This window comes from Canis lupus, chromosome 11, assembly GCF_048164855.1.
Source record: "Canis lupus baileyi chromosome 11, mCanLup2.hap1, whole genome shotgun sequence".
Lineage (NCBI taxonomy): Eukaryota > Metazoa > Chordata > Mammalia > Carnivora > Canidae > Canis > Canis lupus.
In genome coordinates this window covers 71,546,050-71,566,223 of record NC_132848.1, presented here as the reverse complement: position 1 = coordinate 71,566,223, position 20,174 = coordinate 71,546,050, and the positions used below count along the sequence as shown (strand labels likewise).

General features: G+C 50.3%; 2 protein-coding genes and 1 long non-coding RNA gene across 3 annotated transcripts in view; 1 reads left to right on the top strand and 2 right to left on the bottom strand.

Moving 5' to 3' along the window:
* Window positions 1–13,110: 13,110 nt before the first annotated feature.
* On the bottom strand, window positions 13,111–17,722 carry LOC140642345 (uncharacterized). Its single transcript, XR_012038819.1, has 3 exons — window positions 17,477–17,722; window positions 14,043–14,161; window positions 13,111–13,485 (listed from the first exon to the last, which is right to left on the bottom strand). It is a non-coding gene; the product is annotated as an uncharacterized lncRNA (long non-coding RNA).
* Window positions 17,723–18,340: 618 nt separating this feature from the next.
* PCBP1 (poly(rC) binding protein 1) lies at window positions 18,341–20,012 on the bottom strand. Its single transcript, XM_072768700.1, has one exon. The coding sequence runs from the start codon at window positions 19,872–19,874 to the stop codon at window positions 18,804–18,806; it is 1,071 nt and encodes a 356-aa protein (XP_072624801.1). The 5' UTR covers window positions 19,875–20,012; the 3' UTR covers window positions 18,341–18,803.
* LOC140642220 (uncharacterized) overlaps window positions 19,873–20,174 on the top strand; it is a 91,159-nt gene continuing 90,857 nt past the window's right edge. The window contains exon 1 of the mRNA XM_072842678.1: window positions 19,873–19,982. Coding sequence (XP_072698779.1) covers window positions 19,873–19,982 — 110 coding nt within the window. The remainder of the gene's footprint in view (window positions 19,983–20,174) is intronic.

Genomic DNA, 20,174 nt, shown 5'->3' with positions numbered 1-20,174 from the left:
TTTATTGATTCATAGAAATGCAGAGAGAGAGAGGCAGAGACACAGGCAGAGGGAGAAGCAGGCTCCATGCAGGGAGCCTGACACTGGACTGGATCCAGGGTCTCCAGGATCATGCCCCGGGCTGCAGGCGGCGTTAAACCGCTGCGCCACCGCCACCGGGACTGCCCTTGGCTTTCTCTTTTAAATTGAAAAATATTTTGGGCCCCTGAGGGGCTCAGCAGTGGAGCGTCTGCCTTGGGCTCAGGGCATTACCTCGGGGTCCTGGGATGGAGTCCCGCATTGGGATTGCTTCTTCCCCGGCCTACGTCTCTGCCTCTCTCTGTGTCTCTCATGAATAAATAAATAAATCTTAAAAAATAATAAATACATAAATAAATTGAAAAATATTCGATATATAAAGCATTATGTAAATCTAATGCGTACAACATGTTAACTTGATATATTAATATATTGTCCTACAACGGCCACTGTCGCAGTACTTAGCACCATGATGATCATGATGCATAACATCCCTCCTTTCTAGTGGCTGGAATCCTGCAGCTCTAGTCTCTTAGTAAGGTTGATGAGTACATCACAGTATTGTTGTCTCTGTGCACCAGACCGTGGATTAAGCCTCTAGGGCTTATTTACTACTGGTTGCAAGTGCTTTTGGCTTTATGTGCAGCTGCTTTCATCCACTAGCATGTGTATATGTGGGTGTAGGTTTATAAATAAATAAAACTTGAGAGATTAATAAAACTGAACACAATGTGCCCTAAAGTAGTGGTAAGATGCAACAATTCAGAACAACCGGAGTCAAAATGTTCAGCCTTTGAGACACTCCATGGCCTCATGGCACCCGGGTGGCTTATTCTGGTGGCTTAGTCGGTGAGGGGGTTGAACATCCAGACTCAACTTTGGGTCAGGTTGTGATCTCAGGGTTGTGGGATTGAGCCCAAAAAGGGGCTCCATACTCAGCGAGGAGTCTGCTTCTCTCCCTCTCCCTCTCCTTCTGGTCTTCCCGTGTGGGCGGACTTTCTCAAATAAATAAATCTTAAAAAAAAAAGAAAAGAGAAGAAACTGTATGGCCCTGTCCTCCTTCCTTCCTTGTACTGAGCTCTCTTTGCTCCAGCCCCCCCCTCCCCCGCCCCCCGTCGTGAGTTGGGAACACTGGCACAGCTTCAGCTGGTTGTGGTCAGAAGGGCAAGTAAGGGAGCCTCGGGGCTGGGAGATCCAGGCTCCGTTAGGCCAGTTCATTTTTATTCCAGTGATTCTCTTCCCTGGTTGCACATTAGAATCACCTGGGCAGCTTTTAAAACTACCAAAGGCCAGTCCCCAAACCAGACTAATTACATCAGAATGTCTGGGGATAGGGGTCAGGCATTGGGATTTCTTTTCTTTTCTTTCTTTTCTTTTCTTTTCTTTTCTTTTCTTTTCTTTTCTTTTCTTTTCTTTTCTTTTCTTTTCTAAGATTTTATTTATTTATCCATGAGAGAAGCAGAGACCCAGGCAGAGGGAGATGCAGGCTCCATGCAGGGAGCGCGATGTGGGACATGATCCCAGAACCCGGGATCACACCCTGAGGCAAAGGCAGACACTCAACCTCTGGGCCACCCGGGCGTCCCATGGCATCGTCCCCAGGTGATTGCACTGGGTAGCCAAGGTGAAGACTCATTATGCCAAGATTACATCCTTACTCCAACCTGCATGTCCCCCAAAAGTTTGGCAATCTTTGTAAAAGACATTGGGAAAGGGGCTGGGGCGCCTGGGTGGCTCAGTCACTTATGTGTGAGGCTCCTGATTTCAGCCCAGGTCATGATCTCACCCAGAGCTCATGGCCCAGAGCTCTGCATTGGGTGTGGAGTCTGCTCAAGATTCTCCCTCTCCCTCTTCTCCCTCTCCCCTCCCTCTCTTAAAAAAAAAGAAGAAAGGAAAGGAAAGGGAAGGAAAGGGAAAGGGAAAGGGAAAGGGAAAGGGAAAGGGAAAGGGGAAAGGGGAAAGGGAAGGAAATTGGGAGCAGGGTGTCCATCTGGTTCAGTTGATCGAGCCTGTGATTCTTGATCTCAGGGTTGGGAGTTTGAGCTCCGTGTTGGGTGTTGAGATGACTTAAAATTCAAAAAAAAAAAAAGAGAGAGAGAGAGAGAGAGAATTGGGAAAGAGAATACAGCTAGTTTGCTGTGTGTTTCAATAGCATTAAAAACCATCTTGGGATCCCTGGGTGACGCAGCAGTTTAGCGCCTGCCTTTGGCCCAGGGCGCGATCCTGGAGACCTGGGATCGAATCCCACGTCGGGCTCCTGGTGCATGGAGCCTGCTTCTCCCTCTGCCTGTGTCTCTGCCTCTCTCTCTCTCTCTCTCTCTCTGTGTGACTATCATAAATGAATAAAAAAAAAAAAAAAAACATCTTAAAAATATGTGTTCCTGAGAGTCTTTACCTGGGGGTCCTCTGTGGTATGAAAGCTCCGGCCTGGGATTGGGAGTGTCTGTAATGCACCTCAACTGGACACTAACGTCCTTGCCACCAGGGAGGCAGTTTGTCCAGTTGGCTAATAATGGGGCCAACTCTTGATTCAGGCGGGGTGGTGATGGGGGCCCTGCCACTGAGCCCCGCTGGCCCTGCAGTCAGCATGGAGTCTGCTGAGATTCTCTCTCCCTCCGCGCCTCCCGCTTCCACACCATCTCTCTCTCTCTAATTAGTAAAATCTTAAAAACAAAACAAACAAACAAACCAAAACCCCACAAAAAAACCCCAAGGGGGTTCTGGACGCTGACTTTCTTAGGTAGGGCAAGTTAGGGCATCAGTGCAAAGTGCCTGGCAAGGAGTCAACTGTAAAAAACCGGACCGTTACTATTATCAGCACCTGTGGCCTCGGACCTTCCTGTCCCCTGAGCCAGCGGCCAGACAAGGTCGTAAGCTGCGTGGGCGAGGGGCAGCGCCGCGGGACAAGCCTGGGGAAGCCACGGTTGGAATTTCCAACTCTTTAGCAGCTGTATTCCATTATTCTTTTATTTTTTATTTTTTTAAGATTTTACTTATTCATCCATGAAAGACAGAGAGAGAGAGAGAGAGGCAGAGACCAGGGGGGAGGAGCAGGCCCCACGCAGGGAGCAGGGAGCAGGGAGCCCCACGCGGGACTCGATCCCGAGACCTGAGGTCACGCCCTGGGCCGCGGGCCGCGCCCACCCAGACCCCGCGGCCCCGAAGCCACATTTTGAAAAGTAAACTGAACGCGATGAAGTGAGTCTCACGGCCGCCTCCGTCCTGCGCCCCAGCCTCGCGGTTCGCACGGGCCCCCCCGCCCCCCGCGCCCAGCCCCGCGCGCCCCGCACCCAGTGCGGCCGCCACGCGCGACCCCGCGGCCCGACCGCCCCCTGCGCCGCAGTCCCGTGGCTGCCGAAGGAAAGTCACACGGTCCTGTCTGAATTCTTGCCCGGAAGAAGGAAAAAGGGCATCGTGCCCTGGGGCAGGGCGGGAAGACCCCGGAGTCGCGGTTCCGGCCGCCCGCGACTGTCGCCCCCGCACCCCTGTACACCCCCCGCACCCGCACCTCCGTGCACACCTGCGCACTCCCGTGCACATCCCCGCACACACCTGCGCACCCCGCACCTCTGCGCACCCGCACCTCCGTGCACACCTGCGCACCCTGCACCTCTGCGCACCCGCACACCCGTGCACACCTGCACACCCCCCGCACACCCCCGCGCACCCCGCACCTCTGCGCACCTGCACCCCCGTGCACACCTGCGCACCCTCGTGCACATCCCCGCACACACCTGCGCACCCCGCACCTCTGCGCACCCGCACCCCCGTGCACACCTGCGCACCCCCGCACACCCCGCAGCCCCGTGCACCTCCGCACACCTGCACCCCCGTACCTCCCCCCGCGCACCCGCGCACACCTGCAGACCCGCACACCCCCGCACACCCCCGCACCCCACCGCAGCTTGGGTGACCCGCGGAGCAGCGCGTTGTCTGCCTGCGGGGGGCGGGGAGTGGGCCGGGCCCTGGGGGCTGCGGGGCGGGGAGGGGCCCGGGGCGCGAGGCGGGGCGGCCGTGTGACCCCCTCCCGCGCGGGGACAGCGCCCCGGAAGCCTCCGGGGCTCCCGAGCACCCCAGGCGCCGGCTCCAGCCGCGACCCTGCAGGCCTCCCCTGCGACCCGCACGAGGACTTCAGGCGCAGCGGGACCCGCGGCTGTGCACCCCCGTCCTCCCCCGGGGCCCGGGGCCCGGCCGCACCCCCGCCTGACCCTGACTCTCAGAGCCGCGTCTCCCGCCCAGCAGCCCGGTGGGCCCCGCTGACACCCTCCGGACAAGCCCAAAGTGGAGTCCTCGACTTGCCCCCAGACCGGCCCTCCCTGCAGCGTCACACCTCGTAGGGGAGACCATGAAAGTGAGGAAACCCAAAGATGCCGCTGCGTCGCTAGTGGTTAGAGTCGTTCCGAAAGAATAGGAATCTGCAGAGAAAAATCTATTAAAAAAATAGATTCCGGCCGCCTGCGGGGCTCAGTGGTTGAGCATCTGTCTTTGACTCAGGTCGTGACCCCAGGTCCCAGGATCCAGTCCCAGGTCGGGCTCCCCGCATGGAGCCTGCTTCTCCCTCTGCCTGTGTCTCTGCCTCTCTGTCTCTCATGAATAAATAAAATCTTAAAAAAAAGAAAAAGTAGATTCAATGAGTCTTATGAGAAAAATAAATGAAAGCAATACGTTTCGGAAAGAAGGCAATTATCGATATTTGCAGCTGTGGAAAAGCCCGGAGAATCACTTTTAAAACAGTTAACAACAACAACAACAACAACAACACAACAAACAGTTAAAGGAATTTAGCAGGGTTGCCCGTTACAGATTAATGACAGAGTAAGAAGTGGCATTGCTTCATGCCATTGTCCCTTCCCTCATTTGCAAACTTTTATTGAGAGCCCATAATGTGGAGCTGCTGTTTCTTAAGCTCTAGGGCTACAGTTATGAGCAAAAGATGTGTGGTCTTTGCTCCCACGAAGCTTACATTCTAGTAATAAGAAGGTAGACAAAAAAAAAAAAAAAAAAGAAGGTAGACATTTTACACATATATACACACTTAGATGCTATACTTTTTTTTTTTTAGATGCTATATTTAAAAAAGATCCCACTTAGAATAGCCACCACAAATATAAAATCTCTAGGAATAAACTTCACCTGCAATGTGTCTGACCTCGCAGAATAAAACTGTTCTGAGACATAAAGGGAATCTTTAAAAATGGAAAGAAATGGGGCACCTGGGTGGCTCAGCGGCTGAGTGTCTGCCCTAGGCTCAGGGTGTGACCCCGGGGTCCCGGGATCGAGTCCTGCATCGGGCTCCCCGCAGGGAGCCTGCTTCTCCCTCTGCCTCTGTCTCTGCCCCTCTCTGTCTCTCTCACGAATAAATACATAAAATATTTTTTTCTTTTTAAGGGGGGAAAGAAATACTATGTATCTAGATTGGAAAATCTAATATGATTTTTAATTTATTTTGGATTTCTTTGATGCAATATTTAGTCAGAAGTTAGGATCAGAGAAAATAATCAAGAAAATGTTGCAAAGGGACTGAGGCTTGTGCTGCCGGTTACTACCGTTTAGTACATAGATGCAATAACCAATGGGGTGGAGCTAGCACAGGAAAAGACAGGCCCATGGATAAACAGAAAGCAAAGTATAGAATAAAGAAGCCTGTATTATCCAATAAAGGCCTCTAAGATCCGTGGAGAAAAGGATGGGTTAGTCTAAGGAATGGCAGGAAGTTTCATCTTGATGCCACATCTCACAGGTTGGAGGCAGCTGCCTGAGGTTCTAGGAGGGCTGTGAGGCCTGTCTAGGCCTTGGAGGAGTTCTGTGTTTGATTAGAAATGTCTTCCAGGGGCCCAGGAGGGGGGAGGCTACACTCAGACCACATATTTGTCATTCTTGGATTATTCAAAAAATATCATTGGGACAACTAGCTAGCAATTGCAGGGAAAAATCATTAGCGGTTCCTTCATAGATAGCAAAATAAATTTCAGATGGATTAGATTTAAATGTAAAACATGAAAACATAAAATACTAGAAGAAAGGAGAGGACAGTTTTTAAAAGTAATTATCGTGGTGAAGGAAGGACTTCCCAAGCGTGACACTAAAGACAGAAACCATAAAGTTAAAGATTGATAGATTTAGCTGCTTAGTCATTAGAAACGCCTGCTGAGCAGAAGTTAAAAGGAAACTGGTGAGGCACCTGGGTGGCTCAGTGAGCTGAGGATCTGACTCTCCATCCCGGCTTGGGTCTTGATCTCAGGGTCTTGAGTTCAAGACCCACGTTGGGCTCCACGTTGGGTGTGGAACCTACTTAAGAAGAGAAAAAGCAAACTGACAAATTAAGAAAAAATGCAGTATCTGATGGAGGGTTAATATCTTGCTGTATCATGAGGTCTTCAATCCATAAGAAAAATATGGACACATCAACAGAAAAGGGGGAAAAAGATGTTAATAGGTCACTCACCAAAGGAGAAATGCAAACAGCTGAGAAACATAAAATTTTTATTATTATTCACCAGGCATCTAAGGAATGAAACCTAGCATGGTGCTATGCCTTTTCTTTCTTTTTCTTTCTTTCTTCCTTTTTTTTTTTTTTTTTTTTTATCTGCCAGACGGGCAAAGAAAAATCTCTAGGGTGGTGAAGAATGTGGGAAACAATATTGAGAAAATCCCAGCAAATGGGGCCTCATCACCTTGGACACAAAATCCACTTTGTAATGGTTTCTGATTCGTTTTTTCAGAGAGCAGTTAAGCCATTGAAGGTCACATTTACTGGAGAGATCTGAGGAAAGTTGCAAAAGAAGATCTCTGTCGCTGAACTATAATTCTGTAAATTTGTGGTTAGCTAGGATATCCTGTCGGACTGTTTAGTTCTAGTTTCCTTTTCTTATTTTAAAAGGTCTCTTCCTAAGAAATGGGTCATGAGCGCTCAGGCGATTGGCCCCTAACAAAGCTTTAACTTCTGGGACGCCCAAGTCCCTTGCTACAGTTTTGGGCGTAAATCGCCCCACCTCGGGACAGATGAGACAGCCCCCTGCTGGGCGCCACACTGTGGGCATGAGGCCAGGAGGCCCACCCACCGCAGGCGTCTCCTCCCTGCGCCTCCGCCGTGGAAGCTGGTGACACCCACCTCGTGTCACACAGACAGTGAAACCCACCATCGTCACCTTGCTCTGGCCTAGCTGTTTTCTCCCAAAGGACCTTTGGTTGGGAGGTGTCCTGGGATTGTGACATCAAAGATCCTCTTCCTTCTGACCCCCGTGTACTTCCACTCTCCTTGTGTAACACCCCAATAATCAATACAATAAAAATAGGAAGATTTTATTAATACTCTAAAAATACTAATCAGGTACCTCCTGGTGTCTTCCTGGGCCAAATAAACACATTCACACACTGCTGGTGGGAAATTAGAGGACAATTTCTTTGGCTTTGTGTTGGACAAAAGGAAAGGATGAGACCAGTAAAAATACTAGTGGGGGCGGGGGCACCTGGGGCTCAGAGGGTAGAGAGGGCCTCAGGGTCCTGGGTTCATGCCCCCCATGGGGTATAGGGCTTACTCAAAACAAAACAAAACAAAACAAAACAGGTATTTTAATATAAAAAATAATAACTTTAAAAACTCTTGTGTATCAAAAATACTTTCAATGTTCATGACAAAAGGTAATATCTTCAATATAAAGAATGTTCTTACAATTATTAAGGTAAAGGATGCCCATCCTAGGGAGAAAATGTGCAAAGGATACAGAGGCAATTTATAATATAAAATTTTAATATATATATAAATATATATTAGAAAAATGTATTATATATTTATATATAAATATATATTAGAAAATATATATTATATATTAGAAAAATATATATTATATATTAGAAAAAATATATATTAGAAAAATATATTATATATAATATATTAGAAATATATATTGTATGTTATATAATGATATATAAAATACATAATATAAAATTTATAAAAATATAAATTACAAAAATCATGAAAAAAAGTTTCAACGTTATTAACAATTAAAGCATACAAAATAAAATCCCCGAAGAGAGTCTGCTTTTTGCTTAACCAATTACAAAATGTTAAAACAGAACAAAACAATGCTGCCCAGTGATGAAGTTGCAGGGAAAAGGCACAGTGATGAGAGCATACCTTGGTTGATCCTTCCTATAGAGCAACATTTCTCAGAGTGGTCAGGGACCCCTGGGGTTCTTTTTTTTTTTTTTTTTTTGACCCCTGGGGTTCTTTGAGACCCGCAGGTCTGAGAGGTCAAAATGATTTTCATGACAATACTAAAATGTTATTTGCCTGTTTCATTCCCATCCTCTCATTAGTGTAGAGTGGGATCTCCAGCATCCAGATGAAGGGTGATAGCCAAGTAGATTGATGCCGAATCAGATAGGAGACTCCAGCATAATCTGTTTATTATGCCAGGCATTAAAGAGTCACAAAAATGTAAAACGGCTACTTTTCTCACTAATATATTTTTATTTCTTTTGGAAAATAGTTATTTTTAATTAAAAGTATATCACTTATGTTAGCATTTAATGGGTTCGTTTTAGTTATTTTAAAATGAGTGAATATATACATGTTTAAAATTTTTTTCTATGCTTTAATTTCTAAGACAGGTAATAGGGATAGAAATAATCCACACAAACAAAGCCTTTGAGGACTCTCAATAATTTTTAAGAGTGTAAAGTGGTCCCAAGACCAAAAAGTTTAAGAATTACTCTAGAGCAAAGCAATTACATGCATCTAAAGCCTTGAAAGCAGAGCTACCCTCCCCCCTTTTAAAATGTATTTAATCTCTACACCCAATGTGGCGCTCAAACTCACAACCTCGAGATCAGGATCACATGCATTTCTGATTGAACCAGCCGGGCGCCCCGTAGAATTCGGCCTTTCCCCTTCTAAATAATTTGTCCTAAGAAAATAATCAGGGATGTATCTCAAGATATTTGGGTAAATATATTCACTGCTGTATTATTTAAGATAGTAAAATATAAAAACAACTTTACGTTTAAGTAGGAGACTTGTTAAATACATTCCATCAATGTAATAGGATATACTGGCTAACAAAAAATACTATTTTGAAATAGTGTTTATTGCAGTGAAAATGTTCAGGATTTATTAATTTATTTTTAAAAATATTTTATTTATTTATTCATGAGAGACATAGGAGGGGGGCAGAGACACAGGCAGAGGGAGAAGCAGGCTCCATGCAGGGAGCCCGACGCATGACTCGATCCCGGGTCTCCAGGATCAGGCCCTGGGCCGAAGGCGGCACTAAACCGCTGAGCCACCGGGACTGCCCAGGATTTATTAATTTATAAAATAAGAAATAATGGAAAAAATAGGATATAACGGAAGAATAGGTTTTTCAACAAACAGTGCTGGGACAACTGGGTACCCATATGCAATGGAATTACTTTGGACCTCCACTCAGAACTTATACAAAAATTAACTCAAAATGGGTCAAAGGCATAAGTTCAAAGTCATTAAGATTTATACTTATGTTTTGAATTTTACAGCATAAGAGCTGGAACTATGAGAAGAAAACATTAGCATAAATCTTCATGACCTTAGATTAAGCAGTTGTTTCTTAGATATGACACCAGAAGCACAACAATAAAAGAATAAAATAAATGAACTAGACTTCACCAAAATTAAAAACCACCAAGTAAGGAAAGGACCACCAAGGAAATTCAAAGGAAACCACCAAGTAAGTTGAGACAAAAAAAGAGAGAGAGAGAGAGAGAGAGAGAGATAAACAATCCAGGGAATGGGAGAAAATATTTACAATCATCTATCAGATAAGAATCTAGTGTACAGAATATATAAAGAGCCCTTTCAAATCAATAATAAAAAAAACAAATAATCCAATTTTTAAAAATGAACAGAGGGAGATCCCTGGGTAGCTCAGCGGTTTGGCGCCTGCCTTTGGCCCAGGGCTTTATCCTGGGGACCAGGGATCGAGTCCCACGTTGGGCTCCTGGCATGGAGCCTGCTTCTCCCTCTGCCTGTGTCTCTGCCTGTCTCTCTGTGTCTGTCATGAATAAATAAATAAAATCTTTAAAAAAAATAAAAATTAAAAAAAATGAACAGAGTATTTGAACAGACATTTCTCCAAAGAAGATATTCAAATGACCAATAAGCACAAGAAAAGACGCTCAATGAATGAAATTAAAATAATAGGGAAATGCAAATCAAACCCAAAATGAGGTACCACTTCACGCCCAGTAGGATGAGTGTAAAAAAAAAAAAAAAAAGCATCAGCAAGAAGGTAGAAAAATTGGAAACCTCATACTCTGCTGGTGGGAATATAAAATGGTGTTGCCGTTGCAGAAAATCTTTGGCCCGTCCTCAAAAGTTAAACCTAGGGTTACCATATGACCTAGCAACTTCAGTCCTAGGTATACACCCAAGAGAAACGAAAACTAATGTCCGCATAAAAAATTGTAGGGCAGCCCGGGTGGCTCAGGTGTTTAGCGCCGCCTTCAGCCCAGGGCGTGATCCTGGAGTCCTGGGATCGAGTCCCGAGTCGGGCTCCCTGCATGGAGCCTGCTTCTCCCTCTGTCTCTCTGTCTCTGTCTCTGTGTCTCTAATAATTAATAAAATCTTCTAAAAAATTGTACACAAGTGTTCGTAACAGCATTATTCATAATAGTCAAAACGTGGAAACAATCTAAATGTGTATCAACTGATGAACGGATAAGCAAAATGTGGTCTAGTTCTACAATGCGACATATTCAGCCAAAAAAAGAAATGAGGTCCGATACACGTTATAGCACGGATGAACCTTGAAAACATCATGCTGAGTGAAAGAAGCTAGACCCAGAAGGCCACATACCGTACAATTCTACTCATATGAGATGTCCGGACAAGCAAATCCACAGAGTCAGAAAGTAGATTATTGGTTGCCAGGACTGGGTTGGGTGGAGTGGGTGAGGAATGAGGAGTGACTGGGCACGGGTATGGGTTTCTTTTTGAGGTGATAACAATGTCTGGCAAAAGATAGCAGTGATGATTGCACAACCTTGTGAATGTACCAAAGCCACTAAATTCACACTTCAAAGTGGTGGATTTTATGGTATTTAAGTGATATCTCAATTTAACAAAAAGAAAAACAGGATACAAATTAGTGTGTAGAGTATGATCCCATTTTATTATTACTTTTGTTTTAGAGAAATGAGTATGATCCCATTTAAAAAAGAGTAGTATATATGTGTTACTTTCATTTTTTTTAAAGTTTTATTTGTTTACTCATGAGAGGCACAGAGAGGCAGAGGGAGAAGCAGGCTCCCTGCGGGGACCCCCCCGGGACCCCGGGGTCACGACCTGAGCCGAAGGCAGACGCTCATTGATCGTCCTCTGCAGCACATATTCATATATGGTCTATAAAATATTTTATCACCGTCATTGGAAAACTGGGAAAAAATGATCAAAGACAAAATAATGTGCAGACTATCCATTTAGAGTCTCCTGGGGGCGGTTTTTCTGGCCTGGTGGGACGGTCCAGAATATGACTAAGAAAGCAGCTTGGGACGGGGATCCCTGGGTGGCTCCGCAGTTTGGCTCCCGCCTTTAGCTCAGGCCGTGATCCTGGGGTCCCGGGATGGAGCTCCCTGCATGGAGCCTGCTTCTTTTCTTTTAAGATTTTATTTATTTATTCATGAGAGACACACACATACAGAGAGGCAGAGACCCAGGCAGAGGGAGAAGCAGGCTCCCTGCAGGGAGCCCGACCTGGGACACGATTCCAGGACTCCAGGATCAGGCCCCAGGCCAAAGGCGGCGCTAAAACGCTGAGCCCCCCGGGCTGCCATGGAGCCTGCTTCTCCCTCCGCCTGTGTCTCTGCCTTTCCCTGCCTCTCTCTGGGTCTCTCATGAATAAATAAATAAAATCTTAAAAAAATTTGTTTTTGTTTATTTTTAGGAGTCTCTATCCGCGCCCCCCCGCCCCATGCAGAGCTCACATGGCCGAGCCTGAGGTCACAGACCCGGCCAAGCGTCCCTAGAAGACGCTTCTAGAAGTAGAGCTGAACGGAGTGAAGGCACAGGATCTCACCCACGTGGAGGAAGCTTTCCCAAGCGTCTCCTCACTGGGGCTGACCCGCTCAGGGAGTCGCTAACTGGGTCTCTCCAGCACCCGGGGTGCCTCATAGTGGGGTGTTTGCTGTCACCAAGCCCTGGTGCCTCAACTGCCACCCCCATGTCTCTGCTCCGGGGGGGCAGATGTCTGGGAAGCCCCCTGACCTCGCGTGGGTGGACAGGGGCCCGGGCACTCCGGGACAGCCATAGCCCTGCTGCTGGGTGTTCTCCTGGGACCTGAGGGGTGGGTGGCTTGGGGTACCTGGGGGCTGGCGTGGCCACCTCCTCTCTGTGCCTCCCCACAGCACCTAAGGGCGACAGCACCTTCTGGGGGGGTGGCCCCCTCCCTCTGCTTCCCCCCATCAGGCTCCCCGAGTGGTTTCCTGGAATGCCAAGCCGGGCTTCCTGTGGCCAGGTCGTCGTCGTCGTCGTGGTCGTGGTTGTTGTTGTTGTTGGTGGTGGTGATATTGTTGGTGTCGGTAGTAGTAGTGGTGTTGTTGTTGGTGGTGGTGGTGGTGGTGTTGGTGTTGGTGGTGGTGTTGGTGGTGGTGGTGGTGGTGTTGGTGGTGGTGTTGGTGGTGGTGGTGGTGGTCGTGACCTGCTTTTCCCTCCGAGCGCGTTCTCAGAGGTCTGTGCGTGGGGAGGCAGCCGCGGGGCAGGCGGCAGGACGGGCCGGGGCCCACGGAGGTGGCCGGAGGGACAGGGTCCCACCCATGGTTCCCAGATGGGGACGGAGGCCCGAGGCGGCCGAGGTCACGCAGGAGCGCCCCGACGTTACAGCCGCAGGTGGGAGCCCACGGGTGTCCCGGGGCCCAGCAGGTCCCAGGAGGCGAGCCGGGCCTGAGGAGCAGGAGGGGCGAGGCGGCGGGGACGGCGGGGGGGGGACGGGGGTGGGGGGCGCCGGGTGGGAGGCAGCGGGCCGGGCCTCCCAGGCCTGGGGGCGCTGGGCTGCGCCGAGCTGGGCGCCCTCCCGGAGACCCATGGGCTCCACGCGGGGGGCCAGGCCGGGCGGGCGGCTGCTGGGGCGGCTGCTGGGGCGCCGGCGGGGCGAGGCCGGCCTCCTCAGGTTCCTTTCTGACCTTCCCATCTAGTTACCCGAGAGCGAGCGAGCGAGGTCACGAGGGGGCAGGGGAGACGCAGCAGCAGCCCCCCCCCCCAAGCAGGGCCCGGGGTCACGACCTGGGCCGAGGCCCACCTTCACTACTGGGCCCCAGGAGCCCCTCAGCCCTCTGAACACGGGGACAGTGGGTGCTGGGCGACCTGCCGGCCCGGGGGCAGCGGTGGTGGCCTGACAGCTGGTGGCAGGACCGGGCCGGGCGGAGGCACAGCAACTGGGGGCGGCTCCTGATTCCCGGCTTCAGCAGGGCGGGCAGGGGCCTGTAGAGTGAGTCCTGGTAGGAGGGGGACAAAATGAATCCACTTCTAAGAGTCACAGTGTCTGTCACCTGATGCTCACTGCTCCCAGACAATCCTTTTTTCTTTTTTAAAGTTTTGTGGGTTTTTTTTTTTTGTTGTTTTTTGTTTTTTTTTTAATTTAAGTGATCTCAGGGCACCTGGGTAGCTTCGTGGGTCAAGCTCGGACTCTTGATCTCAGCTCAGGTCTCGACCTCCGGGTCATGAGTTCAAGCCCGACCCTGGGCCCTGTGCCGGGTGTGGAGCCTACTTAACAACAACCCCCCCCAAAACAGCAAAACAAACATTTAAGTCATCTCTCCGCCCAGATTGCGCGTCACACTCCTCTGACTGAGCCAACCAGGCGCCTCTCCAAGTCCTCTCTTACCAGCTTTTCAACTTCCTATTGCTTCCTTATTACCTGTCTTTAGTGAAGTTCTTCCAAAGACAACAAACTCCCCCACCAAAATCTTTCCTCCGGTCCTCCCCAATTTTCCTCTCTCCTTTGCACCCTCAAGCATTTGAGCCATCTTCACTCTGGTCTCCACTTCCTCACCCCAGGCCATCCTCTCCTGGGGTAATCTGGCTTCCTCCTCTCATTCTTCTGAAATTCTGCTCCCCAAGGATACCCATGACTTTGGAAGCATCTTCCTCAGGATCCCCTTCAAGTGGTCTCTAAAAATGATTGGGTGGAAGGAATTAAAAAAAAAAAAAGCAACAGAAAACTATTAGAAAGTAGATTTCAATTTATCTTAACTGTTAATATTAAAATTTTTTGTTTTCTTTCCTTTTTAGATTTTATTTATTTGAGAGAGAGAACAAGAGAGATCATGAGTGGGGGTTGGGGGAGAGGGAGAAGCAGTGAGCTGGAAGCCCAACGCGGGGCTGGATCCCAGGACCCTGGGGTCATGACCTGAGCGGAAGGCAGCCACTTAACCAACGGAGCCACCCAGGTGCCTCTAATTCTTTTGTTTTCTTTTTTCTTAAAGATTTATTTTTATTTATTCATGAGACACACACACACACACAGGCAGAGACGCAGGCAGAGGGAGAAGCAGGCTCCATGCAGGGAGCCCAACGTGGGACTCGATCCCGGGTCTCCAGGATCACGCCCTGGGCTGAAGTCGGCGCTAAACTGCTGAGCTCCCCGGGCTGCCCCTAATTCTTTTGTTTTCTAACATACATAATATTTAGATACATGCTTGTATATAATGTATAACTAAGCATGACTAAAATACATGTATGTAATTTATGTCATGACACGTCATGACAAACATGTAATAGTGTATATGCTAAGGACTCTACGGAGGGGGTACACTTGAGATTCTTGAAGCCCGCTGGTTTGCAGGGTCAAGCTCCGACCCTTTATTACGGCCCTCAAGGCTGTTTTGCCTCGGTTGATTTTATAGCTTCTCCCCTTCCTCTTCGTTCTTCTTCTTCTTCTTTTTTTTTTTTTTTAAGGTTTTATTTATTTATTCATGAGAGACACAGAGAGGGAGAGAGCGGCAGAGACTCAGGCAGAGGGAGAAGCAGGCTCCCTGCAGGGAGCCCGACGTGGGACTCGATCCCGGGTCTCCAGGATCATGCCCTGGGCCAAAGGCAGGCGCCAAACCACTGAGCCACCCAGGTGTCCCCCTCTTCGCTCTTCGTATCATGTACTGTGCTTTCACTATAACAGCTGCTGCACATCTTTCAGTTGTACCAAAACATCACATTTTAGTTCAAAGTATTTTGCAGCAAGTAAATGTTCAATCAATTCTGTTAAACCTCTCAGTAGCGTTACTGTCGTCAGCTTTGAGACTTCCCTCCTCGACTGCTCTCAAGGGCACTGTCCTGGGTTTTCTCCAGCTTTGACTAATCCTTCCTCATTGGCTACTTCTATACTCATTCTGGAGATACTTTTGATTGATAAAGATTCTATAGGTGCTTAGGGAGCCCCTGTGAATACGTTGTGGGGACCGTGGTGAACAAGTAGAAGAGGTCATTACCCCAGAGCTCAGTCTCTAGCCCTTTCCTCTCATTTCCCGGTCTCTCCGTAGCTCTGACTTTCCTTCCGTTTGTCTGTCTCTTCCTGCTTGTTGAATACTCCTCCCTGCAAATACTCGTATCCCCGAGTCTGAACTCAGGGCTCCCCTCGCCTCTCCTTCCCAGGCCTCCACACTCAGTTTCATTCTCCCTCGCATTGGCTCCTTTCTACTTGTATTCCTAGCGATACTACTCAGCTGTTTTTTTGTTTTTTTTTTTTAAGATTTTATTTATTTATTTGAGAGAGAGACAGAGATTCTCAAGCAGACACCATGCTCAGTACAGAGCCTGATGTGGGGGTTGATCCCATGACCCTGAGATCAAGACTGGAGCTGAAATCAAGAGTCAGGTGCTTAACCGACTGAGCCCCCAGGTGCCCCCCCAGGGCGTGATTAGAATCTCTTGAGGCAGTTTTCTAACTGCTCTTCCTGATTTGAGTCCAGCCAAGGTGCCCTTCATCCTAGGCCTTGCCTAACCCATTATTTTACAAATTATTGCCACCTTTGCTCTTGAAAGGGTGGGAGGGGAAGGGGTTGAGGACAATTTGAGGTCTTTTTTTTTTTTTTAAGATTTTGTTTATTCGAGAGAGAAAGAGAAAGAGAGAGAGAGAGAGAGAGAGAGAGAGAGAGAGAGGCAGAGACACAGGCAGAGGGAGAAGCAGGCTCCATGCAGGGAGCCAGATGCCGGACTCAACCCCCGGGGTCTCCAGGATCACACCCTGGCCCGAAGGCGGCGGTAAAGCCCTGAGCCAAGGTCTATTTTTTATAGGGCATTTGGACCACTTCACCCAGCAAATTTTAGGGACTCCTCAAAAACCGTTTGGCCTGGGGTTGAGGGTTTAACTTAATGTTTCACTCCTGCCCTATTCCACGAAAACTTGACTTGTGCTCATTATCTCTAGAAGACAATGGAACCATTTCTGGGCTTCCCTAGGCCCTCCCTTAGCTGTCCTTCAGTCCAACTGTCCTCTGTTTGTTATTAATACACATTGCTTTGTTCTCTCTTCCATATCTGACTTTTGGGTGAGGGGGCGGGAGCGGGGGGGGGCGGGGGGGGCACCTGGGTGGCTCAGTTGGCTGAGCGTCTGCCTTGGGCTCAGGTCACGGTCCCAGGGTCCCGGGATCCAGCCCCGCCATCGTGGGGCTCCCTGCTCAGTGGGGAGCCTGCTTCTCCCTCGGCCACTCCCCTGCTTGTACTGTCAAGTAAGTAAATAAAATCTTTGGAAAAATAAAATCTGTCTTTTCCGTGCAAAGACTCTGTGGACAGAAATTAACCTTAGGCTTCCTGCAGCCTGAGGTGAAGTCTACTGTGCCCTAAGCCCCGTTCTGCTTTACGGACACGCTGGTTTTCTTCACAAGCCGAGAGATGCAGACTTGTGACACCTCCATTTTATAGAAGAGGTCACATAATTTGCCCAAGGCCACACGAGAGGCAGAAGTCGTCCAGTGTGACCTCCGGTTTAGGTCCAGACCGTGGGTTTCCTTCAGCCCTGGCTGCCTGGGTCCAGGGGGGCGTGAAGCGCACAGCGGACCCCAGTCCCACCTCCAGGGACCGAGAACCCCGTCTGCACCTCAGAAAGAGGCAGGTTCCCTGTGGAGGATAAGCCTCAACAGATATTTATTGTGTGGAACATTCCCCTCCCACAGGAATTTTTCTCGGCTGTTGGTGATCTCCCACAGCGCCCGGGGTTTGAACTAAGCACTTTGGCACCTAATTGTCCATTGTCTTGTGTTACTGTTTCTAGAGTCTTTGCCTAATGGCAGAGACTTTTTCTTCTCAAGTCCAGTCTAGTCCCACTGGCCGGTGTGCACAGGAGCTTCCTGGGCCTTCGCAGCAAGACCTTCCTGATCTCCCCGCCCGAGATAAGCAGTGGCGCCCAAACCTAACCACCTTTTGCGGTTTTGTTCAAAAGTGCAGCCTTGTCATTACCGTGGAGGGGCGGGACCCGGGAACCTGCATTCTTACCGCCACATTCCTAGGCTATCTCCGGTGCATCTGTCTCCATCCCGGCCTGCGAGGGCTGCCCCACTTAGGCAGGATTATTTCCCGGTATAACGATTTTTCCAACGCTGCACACAGCTGAGGAATTAGAAGCTGGGCCTCTTTTGTTTCTGGATCCACCACTTGGCAGGTGTAATAACATCCTGACAGGCGGCTTGCCACAGGTGCATGCGTGCCACGTGCACCCCGCCGGTACCATCCCCCTTGGGCCCGGGCGCCCCAGAGCCCTCCGCCCGGGATCACCACCCCTGCCCTCTTCCAAATCCTCCGACCCACCCGACCCTCCCCTTCCCCCCACGTCAGCCCCTCCCTGCACCCCTGCCCGGCCCCCTTCCCTCCCCCACCTCCTCTCTGGGCGCCCCCCCCCCCGACTCCTCCCACCTCCGAACATTTTTTTTTGTTGTTCCTGGCTAAGAGTTTTCCCCGTCGAGATTGGGTTGGGGGGGGTGGGGCCGGCCGGCCGGGAGGACGCGCTGCCATTCATCGGAGTTCCTACCGAATGGGCATACTTTTTTTCCCATCTGAGGAAACCCTTGTTTTCTACCAGAGAAATGGGCAGAGGCCTCTCTCTGGAACTTGGCTGGAGGGATGTCACCCTCCCGGGGAGCCCCACTGTCTGCAAATATCCCAGAGCAGGCCCAGCCTGCCGTGTTCCTTTGTTGGGACAGAAAGGGAATGGAATCCTACCAGTAGGTGAAAAGGGCTGGAGAGAACACCAGGGACGGGCCCACCCTTCTCCCTACAAAGGCCTTAACGCTAAAGGGATTGGGGTGGGGGCGGGGGTGGGGTGGGGGGGGGGGAAGGAAAAAAAAAACCACCAACAAAGAGTTCAAGATAGCAGTTCCCAGCTTTTTCAAATATGAAGCATTTTTTAACCAATCCATTTTTTAATTTTTAAATCCTTGACATTACAGAACTAAACTGAAATTTATTAACATTCCACTCTTAACATTTCTTATCGACAAACAGAAATAAAATCCATGAGCCAAAAACCCAAAACAAAACTAAAAACAGGGAAAAGCTTATAAAACTAAATATGGATCCCAGCGTTAACAGCTGAACAGAGAAATGTGATTTCTTTTTTTTCCTTTTTTAAATTCTTAGCAGATGATAAAGTCGTGTAGAAACTGAAACACTTACAAATTATTTAAAACCTGGAATCACTGACCAGAAATTACACAGTTGGATCATGGGAAAACAGCAGAAAGGGGGTGGGGGTGGGGGGTTGGGGGGGGCGGGTGGGGTGGTGGTGGTGGTGGTGGTGGTGGTTTGTAAGCGGACCTACACCGTTCTAGCTGCACCCCATGCCCTTCTCGGAGGAGAGCCTGGCATTGATTAGATACTGGGCCAGACTAATACTGGCAGCAGAACCAGTGATAGTAACCTGCCTACCAGAGGAGCCTTCCACCGGGTTGGCAATTTTGATCTGGGCCCCGGACATCTGGCGGATCTCATTAATGTTGGCGCCCTGGCGCCCGATTATGCAGCCAATTAAGTTATTTGGAATGGTGAGTTCATGGGTGGTTTGGGTGGACGCATCCAAACTTGCCCAATAGCCTTTCACCTCGGGAGAGCTGGAGTCAATTCCGGCGAATCCCGTCCCGCCGTGCATCATGGCAAAGTGAGACTGTTGTCTTGCCACCTGGTTCAGCTTGGCCAGGTCGAGCGGAGAGATGGTGTGTTGTCCTTGGATCGAGTAGGCGTCCAGGGGCGGCCCCTCCAGGTCGTGGGTGGCGTGCGGGTAGCCGGCCGCGTCGCCGCAGCGGTCTTGGCCGCCCGCGCAGATGACCGGCGAGCTGGCCGGCATGGGCTGGTACGGGATGGTCATGACTCTCCCCTGCGGGGACTGGGAGAGCGTCTCGAGCATGACCAGGCAGATCTGCTTGACACACTCGGTGACCGACTGCGGCACGCCCGCGATGGTGATGGCCCGCTCGGTCGAGTTGGGCAGCATATCCCCCGCCACCTGCACCTGGGCGCCCGTGCTCTCGCGGATCTCCTTGATCTTGCAGCCGCCCTTGCCGATGAGCGAGCCGCACTGCGTGGCCGGCACCACGAGCCGCAGGGTGACCGGGGGCCTGCTGGCCGCCGTGCTGTTGGTCATGGAGCTGTTGATGTCTTCCTCCAGCTTGTCGATGATCATGGCGAAGGCCTTGAAGATGGCATTGGTCGGGCCCGTCAGGGTGATGATCCGCTCGGGGCAGTTGCCCTCCGAGATGTTGATCCGCGCGCCGCTCTCCTCGCGGATCCTCTTCACCGACTCCCCTTTCTTCCCGATGATGCTCCCCACTTCCTTCCCGTGCATGAGCAGCCGAATGGTGAGAGTCACGTTGAGTCCGCTCTCAGTCACTCCGGCATCCATGGCGAGCGGCGGGCGGCGTTCGGGGGAGTTGGGCTCGTTACGTGGTCAAGGCTCGGCGGCGGCGGCGGCGGGGGGAGGGGGCCGTAGGCCCGGAACGGCCGGCGCGAGGCGAGCGGGGGCCGCGGGGGCGAGCGGGCGCGGGCGGGAGGCCGCGGCGTCGTCCGGGGGCGGGCGGCGGCGGCGGCGGGGGCGAGCGGGGCCGGGAGCGGCGGGCGGGCGGGTGGGCGAGGGCGCGGCGGTGGCGACTCCGGCGGCAGCCTCGGCGGTCTGGGCGGGGCGGGAAGCCCGCTTTCAACCCCG